The 9065-nt window shown below is 41.0% G+C and overlaps 1 protein-coding gene across 3 annotated transcripts in view; it reads left to right on the forward strand.

The window, feature by feature from the left end:
* Window positions 1-9065, forward strand: part of PIKFYVE (phosphoinositide kinase, FYVE-type zinc finger containing) — a 65852-nt gene extending 56787 nt beyond the window's left edge. For all 3 annotated transcript variants that reach the window (XM_032693787.1, XM_032693788.1, XM_032693789.1), the window contains 5 exons: window positions 379-482; window positions 727-855; window positions 2155-2416; window positions 4519-4593; window positions 5612-9065. In XM_032693787.1, coding sequence (XP_032549678.1) covers window positions 379-482; window positions 727-855; window positions 2155-2416; window positions 4519-4593; window positions 5612-5727 — 686 coding nt within the window. In that variant the 3' untranslated portion in view covers window positions 5728-9065. The remainder of the gene's footprint in view (window positions 1-378; window positions 483-726; window positions 856-2154; window positions 2417-4518; window positions 4594-5611) is intronic.

Below are 9065 nucleotides of genomic sequence, written 5' to 3' on the forward strand. Positions count from 1 at the left end.
TATGGTTAATTTAATTTTTTTTTTTTAAACTGTGACTGTTTATAGTCCCCTACTTGAAACAAGTATTGAATGGAAAGGTCTGTAGGCTGTTTCTGTTGTCTGTATAGGATGCCCATATAGATGAGGTAGATTGAATGTAGGCTGCCTCTTCTCCCTGATTTACTAGAAGGCTGAAATCCAGAGAGGCTAAAATTCTTAAATTCAGAATATATGAAGCAAAAAGAATCTAAAAATGAACTTCTTTAGGTAAGGATTTAAGAGAATGTAGTGCTTTTGATTTTTCAAACCTTTTCAGCTGTGTGACCGTCTTAAAGAAATTGCAAATAATACATCACTTATTGTATGTAACCCAATTTCCTCTGTCTGATGTTAAAACAGATGATAGATTCATCTTGAAGCAAATGCCTCGTCTGGAAGTCCAGTCATTCCTTGATTTTGCTCCACACTACTTCACTTACATCACTAATGCAGTTCAGCAGAAGGTATTAAAAAAATTCCTTTTTTTTTTAGGCAATGTTATGTATTTTACAGACTAGTAACAGTTTCTATTAACCCTTTTCATTTAAATAAAACAAAATGTCAGAGGGTATGAGATACACAAATAATTTGTTTTTGAAATATTCAGCGGAAATTTTGCTAGGGCTTCTAAGCTGAAATACACAGTCAGACAGAACAGTGCTGCTTCTAGTATTTGATTGCTGATTACCTCTGGCTTCTCTTCACCAGAAGCCCACAGCACTTGCCAAAATCCTTGGGGTGTATCGAATTGGTTACAAGAACTCTCAAAACAACACTGAAAAGAAGCTGGATCTGCTTGTTATGGAAAACCTTTTCTATGGCAGGAAAATGGCTCAGGTAAGAACGAAGCGTTCTGTTCCCTTGCAGTGCAGTTGTGACTGGGAGCATGTGCTGTCTGTACCTAGCACTGCTCAAAGATGACAGTTCATGCCCATTTCCTTCTTATGTGATCCTCATTAACTTGGTGCCTGTATTGGCTAGTTCAGGTAGCTGTAGTGCAGGGTTCAGTTTTTAGAAGTCTTGTTTGTCCCTGTATCTCTCATATTTGAGAGAAAGCATTACCAACCTAATTAGGAAATTATGAAACCTTTTTACAAAGCTTTCAGAAAAACTGACTGGGATTACAGACTGATTTAGAATTAGAGCCTCACTCAGAGAGATTGTGAGTTACTGTAGTGGGGGGAACTATTAATGTTTTCAACCCACTGTTCTTTCTTGCAACCACTTCAGGTGTGGGACAAGATTCTGAGTTTTCAGTCTTGCTCTTAGTCAAGGAAAAACAATCTTTGTCAGGCTGTAGAATGAAGACCTTAAAATGATTAGGGGGAAATTCTTTTCAAATAGAGATTTGGTGCTGAAAAAGAAATTCGAAAAAGCGTCACTACTTAAGTAGATAGTATCAGTTCTTTCTACCTTACCTCCCAGTGCCTTGATCTCAAGCAGGGAATGTTTGTGGGAGGACGTGAAATGAGGGAATTCTAGATAGATGTAAAGGATATTGTTGTGGGTTTTCTTTTTGCTTGTTTGTTGTTTAAATCATGAGGAGGGCTCAGGCACTAGAAAATAGAAACCCAGACAGACTCTATTCCTGAAGTTAGTTAAATCTTGACTGAACAGAGCTTGAACAACCTTCTGTAACAGGACCTGCTTCAAGCAGGACTTTGGACTGGAGACCTCCAGAGATCCTTTCCAACCTAACGATGGTCTGTCTCTTGCTTTGCCAGTGTTAACTTTGCCAGATGTTAAACAGTGATTCGTGCACGACCCACCTCCCTCTTCATTGGCTTTATTTTTGCCAGCATGGACTCTGTAGAAGCTGGGTGGAAAACTGAGTTTACCTAACCAATATAAAAAAAATAGGGACGCTTTTTTTCCCTTAAATTAGACTAAATATTAATGAAATTACTTGCCTACAACTTGTGAATTGAGGTGGCAGAGCTTTCACCTAGGCTTACATGCTACTCTCCACTCAGGAAACTAATTCTTGTAGTACAAAAATACTGTTTGTTAACTGTCTTCCTCCTGCAGAGAAGGAAACAGTTGCTCTGCTGTGTTGCCTTCTCAAACAGTTAGGTGTGTTGAAGTCTTTAACTCTACAGAAATATGGAACAAAGTAGCGCTGTTCTCCGTTTGCAGGTGTTTGACCTGAAGGGCTCCCTCCGGAATAGAAATGTTAAAACTGAAACGGGCAAGGAAACTTGTGATGTAGTCCTGCTGGATGAAAACCTTCTGAAGATGGTTCGGGACAATCCTTTGTACATCCGTTCCCATTGCAAAGCTGTGCTGAGAGCTTCCATACACAGCGATTCCCAGTTCCTCTCCAGCCATCTCATCATCGACTATTCCCTGCTGGTGGGTCGTGATGATACCAACAATGAACTGGTTGTTGGGATCATTGGTAGGTTGTCTTTTGTATTTTCTTGCTTTCAGATGCTGAAACAGCTTTCTTCTGGCTTAGTACTCTAAGAATACTGTTTATAGTACTCTTAGAACTGTACCACCACAGAGATGTGTGTCAGGAAATCATGTCTTCTCCCTGGTGGAATACCCGCTTATGGGTATTCAAAATGGGGACAGGAAATCCTCTAAGTCTTGTATAGACTTATTATTAGCATTTGCATTGCTAAGAGGATATACAGGAGGCCTCACAGGTAGTGAAAAAGCACTCAAGTTGGTGTTTAACCTACCTTTGACTCCAGTTGAAGCAGGAAAGGTTATTTGTATGCTTTTAATTAATCTTTCAACTTTAGTCATTACGGTGTCTTAAATTTTAACTCATGTGGAGGGGATCTAAAGAGAAACAGTACTGGTGGTATTGGAAGGGGGAAGTTAAACATCATGGGATCACTGGTGATCCATTAGTCTGACCTGGATAAATGGGTGGCGATGCAGTAATTACCTTGCTGTGTCCTCTGACTCGTGATGGAAAAGTAGAGCTTTGTCTTTAGACAGGCAAACTTGTGTTGTATAAAGGACTTGGAGACTTGTATAAAGGATGTGGAAATGAATTGGTCTTGAAACCTAGCTCAGAAATGCTTCCAGATGAGATCTCAAGCCAGGAGATCTGGATGAATCTTATTCTGATAAAGTTTGAAAGCCACTTAATAACACTTCTAGTTGAGAATTAAAGTCCCAGCTACAAAGAACTGCAAGTTATTATTACTTTTGGGTTTCATAGACTCTTGAATATTTAGGTAAATAGGATGAGACTGTGTGCTCCTTCTGTACGTGTGGCTTTTTGTTGTCCTGTGTCAAGTCTTATCTGATTAAAGAGTATATTTTATATGATGTTTAAAGCTAACAGTTCCTTCACTGTTTATTAATAACTTCTGAAGGAATTTGTTGAAAACAAATATGTTCCAGAAGAGAGAACGTCTGCTGTATCAGGCTATCACAATGTTCTCTAAATGATACCCCAAGAACTTAAAAAGTACTCAAGCTAAATTTGCATTGGACTGGAATGAAAACCATTAGCTTGGTCTGCATTTGAATCTGAGGTCAGTAGCTCTACCCATCTTAGATCCTAATGTGATACAGGAAAGAGGTCTGTAAAAAACTTTGAAGACTTTTTTTGTAGCCCCTGTTATGTGGGACTCTGGGTCTTGGGGCACGAATTGACAGTATTTAGTGCACAAACTGATGATATCAGTCCCAAAACACCAAGGAGTATTTTCAAAGAGTATTCAGATAAAAGAATAAGTCTTAAGATTGCTAGGTCTGGATGAGTTCTTGTAAAGCACAGCTTAGATACTAATGGTGGCCTTCTGTAAGTATAGAAACAGTAGATTCAAAATCGTATGATCACAGTTGTAGTCAAATATTAGGAGGTAATGATATCCAGTAATGAAAACCTGATCATTTTGCAGCTTCAGCTTTGCAGACTGTGGTGTTCATGTGCTTGTAATGACCAAGCATGCTTTCTCTGAAAGGGGCTTGGAAACAATTTTGAAGTCATCTTCTTGCAGCCCCCTCTTCCAAACAGGGTCACTGGTGATGTTTCTGCTCTTCCCTAACATGGGGTGGAAAGCATTTGCTTTCTGTTATCAAACCTGTAGGTGGCTGCAATGATGAGAAATACTGGCTTAAATGGAGAGGTGTCCAAACCTTGATGCTGCTGGCTGTTGCAGTAAGGTGGTGGGAGCTGTTATGGCCAAGTGGGGTTTCTGGGATGAAGAGGGAGCTAAGTGACTCTTCTGAATGAGCCCTTGATACTCTAACGTGGATAAGACAGACATGCCTGGGCAGTCTGTTTTTGTAGAGATGGGAGGAGTTGATTGTGCTCTTGCTGGGCTTTGGAAATACTGTATTCACCCTACACAAATATAATCAATGCTACAGATAGTAAGGCAACTGGTAGGGAAAACACTGAAGCTCTGACTATGAAAGGCTACTTCTTTCTTGCCCTTTTGGGGGAAAAATTGATACATTTTAGAACAATGTTACTTGAGTTATAGCAGCTAAAACATGTTTGTGTGTGGATTTTTTTTTTTATTGAAACAGACTACATTCGCACTTTTACCTGGGACAAAAAGCTTGAAATGGTAGTAAAGTCAACTGGCATCTTGGGAGGACAAGGTAAGTCCAGAAGGAAAGTGAAACTTTTGATCATGCTTTCTTGTTACCTGGAAACTTTCTTTAATTGTGCTAATAAATCCACAGCTTCCCCACCATGAAAATTTGTGACAATGGATTAAATTGTCCAGAACAGGGGAAGGAATTGTAGAATACCAGGTTGGAAGGGACCTCAAGAATCATCTGGTTCAACCTTTCTTGGAAAAAGCGCAGTGTAGACAAGATGGCTAAGCACCTTATGCAGCTGAATCTTAGAAATGTCCAGTGTTGGGGAATCCATCACTTCCCTGGGGGTATTATTCCAATGGCTAGTGGTTCTCATTGTGAAAAATTTTACTCCTGTATCTAATTGGAATCTGCCCAGGAATAACTCATACCCATTACGCTGCATCTTCTCCGTGTGACTCCTTGTAAAAAGGAAGTCTCCATCTTCTTTGTAGCCACCCTATAAGTACTGGAAACGTGGTGATAAGATCTTCTCTAAGCCTTCTTTTGCAAGGCTGAACAAACACAGCCCTCTCAGCATTTCCTCATATGGTGGGCTTCCCAGTCCTTGTATCTCTGTGGCCCTTGTCTGGACCCTCCAACCTGTCCATGTATTGTTTTGTGTATCAGGGACCAAAACTGACCACAGTACTCCAAGTGTAGCCTGGAAGTAGCACCTTCCAGGTGAAAGATAATGCTTTGATTATGTGAGATAAGCAAAATACCTCTGCTGCTGATGCCCTTGTTGATACAGCCAAGCTGGCTTTCCCTGCAGCAGTAGCAGCACTGTTCACTCATTTTGAGTTGCTGGTCCACCAGGACCCCCAGGTCCCTTTTACAGAGCTTCTCTCCAGACAGTTAGATCCCAGCTGTGCTCCTGGATTATGTTTTCCCAGGTGCAAGACTGTACACTTTTCCTTCTGTCTTGCTGCCTTCACGTTTATGCTGTCTGGTGATATAATCTCATGTGACATCTATCTGTACTGCAGTATACTCTCTAGCCCATTTCTAACTGCTCTTGACTCTTACACCTTAGGTAAGATGCCCACTGTGGTCTCTCCAGAACTGTACCGGACCAGGTTTTGTGAAGCTATGGACAAGTATTTCCTGATGGTGCCAGACCATTGGACAGGACTGGGCCTGAATTGCTAAGTTGAAGCCCATATTGGGAAACAACAAGAGGGCAGTGACATTATAGGCCACTCTCGTCCAGCGGTCTGTCCAGAGGATTGCAATTCCATGTTTACACGGACCGTGTGTGTCATGGTGGAAAGTGTGAAATCTGCTTGTTGCACTTTAATCCTCTCTTGGAGGATGATAAGCAAACCTGCCTCATTAAGGATGTAAGATGTAAGGTACCACAGAACAGCACTGATGAGACATCCCTTTTGTCAGTAGGGAAGGTGATACTCCTTGTAAGAGTACTGAAATGAGATACTATCCAGATCCTGATGGTGTAGAAGTACATGATCTCAGTAAGTCTTGCACTGCCAAAATGGTGTTGAATATGTGCAGCTCATGTTTCTGTAGCAGATGCATGGTACTGCAAATGTGAATTAAACCCCCTGTGTGTGGATGGGTGAGAGAAGAACGAAGTTAATTCATGAGTTCCTCTATTGTTGCAGTGGTCTGTAGTTGACCTGTTTAGGATCCTTTGATACCTTGTCCTGCTTATGCACTGTAGTTTGAATTTTTCCTGGGTTCTGCGAGCAGTATTTTTTTAAGGCAGCTCCACATCCATGATGCCCTATGACTCCATCTTTTAAGTTGTATTACTGCAGTACAACTCTGTCTTTATCTGTCATAATTTCGTTTTAGCTGAGTCCCATAAAAATGGGTTGTCAGTCATCAGCATACTGCAAACTCGAAAACATATCCTGTCAGTCCGAAACAGTACTTTGATCTGAACGTTGCCCAAATCCCTGGAAACGGGTAACCAAAAAAATAAACCCTTTAATTTAACAAGACTTGGTCAATTATAGTTATGAAACAGAGTAGCCCTTTCCTTAGTAGAAGGCTGTAAGTTGCTAGACAAAGTGAAGCATACTGCTTTAGAGCAACAACTTTCTCCTTAATGCAACCATCATTCCTGGCAGATCACTTCAAAGCCATTTCAGCTCCTCTGGACTTACAAGCAATGCATTTACCTCATTGTGAAACTTTGCCAGAAGAATGTTTTTCTTGCATTCATGACATGAATATTTTTTTTCGTCACTGAGATGAATGTAGTTGTTTTCTGTAAAAAGAAAAACCTGTACTAACAGGTGTCTTGTATGATGGATAAGATGTACAGAGATCTGTGAATCTCTGTTATGACAATAAGCACTTCTTCCCATTTTTATTAATTTTTACCTGCTTTTGTAGGTGATGAGTTTACTTTTTAGTGTCATTATAATATAGGCCAGTAAACAAGAGGCTTTTTTATGAGTTTGAAAGGCAAGAATACTGTCCTTTGATTTCCAGTTTCTAATGGAAGTACTTTAAATGAACATGGAATCTGGGACAGGATAGCTCTCTGTGATCACTTGCTTGTTCTAACCAGTTGCCTGATAATGCCTTCTTCACTGTACTACAGATTGAAATGTGCATTTTAGTCACTCTTCCTGTGTTTAGTATTTTCTTCTGCAGCAGATGTTGGTGGCTGTTCAGGAATGACAGCTAGGCAACACTGAGAAAGAAAAAGGCCACAGTGAGAATTGAGCTGTTGGCTCCAAAACTGAACAGCTCACGTCTGAGCTGCCAGAGGCAACAGTCATTTGTGTTGGAAGAAGTCTTCCCCACCCTATTGCAAAACTGTACTAGAGGATGAGCAAAGATGCTTGAAGCAGCAGAAATTATTCTCACTTCCTCAGTAAAATGTAATAGTTGTTTCTGGGGGTGCAGTGATGTGTGCTGTGGAAAGACAACACAGAACTCCTTGCCAGAATTCCTTAAGTCCAACATAGTGCATCAAGTACAGCTGATCACTTCTGGGATACATCTTGCCTCCTTTGTTGACATGTACTCCCAGGATGCCTAGCTGTGTGTGGGGCCTTGTTTAATGAGGTCAACCAGTTCATCAGCTCAGTGCTACTCTCACTTCTGTGGCTTCTACCTTCTGTCTTGGTTCATCGATGTGAAAGAACAAGCCTGAATCTGTTCCAGTCTCAGTTGAAGTTTACATATTTCCTCCTCCTTCCCTTCCTAAAGTTTACAGGGAAAAAACTTGACTTTCAGCTAAGGTGACCCAACAGCAGCTAGTTATGTTAGCTTCCACCTTTGTCACTATGTGGATTGGTTTATGGAGCACATCATGGCATCTGCACTAGGCTTATGTAGAGCTGTGACATGCTAGCCCCGTCCTGTCACTAGTAGCCCTTACTCCTATGATGTGTGGCTCCTCTATACTGCTTGTCTTCCAGAGTCCCAAGCAGCTGGCTCTAAAGCAACTTGATCATCTGCTGGTAGCTAATACTCCCCTGTACATGACAGCATGAGGCTCTCAGCAGTGTAGAGGTGAGAGAACCTTCTACTGTTTTTCCATATGTGTTCACAGATGTGTGAATTGTGACTTTCTTGGGCTGAAGTTACAGCAGTTGGAGAGATTTGCAGGAGTGACCTTGAACTGGCATTAACAGCTGATGTTGGGCCAGGATGTGGCTGATAGACTAGTCTTGACTAGACTGGAGTAAATACCAAACTACTGATCATGAGTAACACAGTAGCTGCAGTATCAACTGGAATTGGGACATCTTTGGGCGCTATGTGACATGTAAGCATTTCTAGTTCAAATCCCAGCAGCTGAATGGGTCTCCTCAAATGTTCCCTTTTCAGAATGAGAGTTGTCCTGGCATTTCAATTGCTACAAAGTTGACTTTCTCAGGAGAGCAATACTTCATGCAGAAGAGATCTTGGAGAGAGCTCCTTGTGAGGCTGTGTTAGGTCTGTGTCCCTGTAGAACACCTAAGGATGAACCATTTGGTCACAGTTTTTCTTTACAACACAGGTTTAGTATATATGTGTGTAAGTAAATCTCAGTTTCAAACATGAAGACTGCATTTCTTCAGAGCTACACTGGCTCTTTTTCTTCTGTTGTTTTGATCTGAGGCCTTGTGACAAATGTCTAAATCTTGTCCCAGTCAGAAGCAATGACTTTGAGTCATCATGTAGACAGCAGAATGCCTTGTAGTGGCCCAGGGGTGCATTCTGTCCCCAGAAAGCACGGGGGACTCTTGCTGATAAAGGAGTTCAGCGGGGCTCAGGGGAGTAAGTTACCTGTGGACTCTCCTCTGTGAGAATGACCAAAACCAAATGAATTGCTCGCTAGCTGGTGGCCAGACTAGTCAATATTCAAAGCACTTAATGTACCATAATGTATGTATTTCTATTCTACCTTGGTTCAGCTGTATTTTATAAAATCGATGTACTAAACTATTTGAGAATAACCACCTTGACTACCTGGAGGATCAAAATGTAATGTATATAGATACAAATAAAGTGACTAAAATACA

This window comes from Chiroxiphia lanceolata, chromosome 7 (assembly GCF_009829145.1).
Source record: "Chiroxiphia lanceolata isolate bChiLan1 chromosome 7, bChiLan1.pri, whole genome shotgun sequence".
Lineage (NCBI taxonomy): Eukaryota > Metazoa > Chordata > Aves > Passeriformes > Pipridae > Chiroxiphia > Chiroxiphia lanceolata.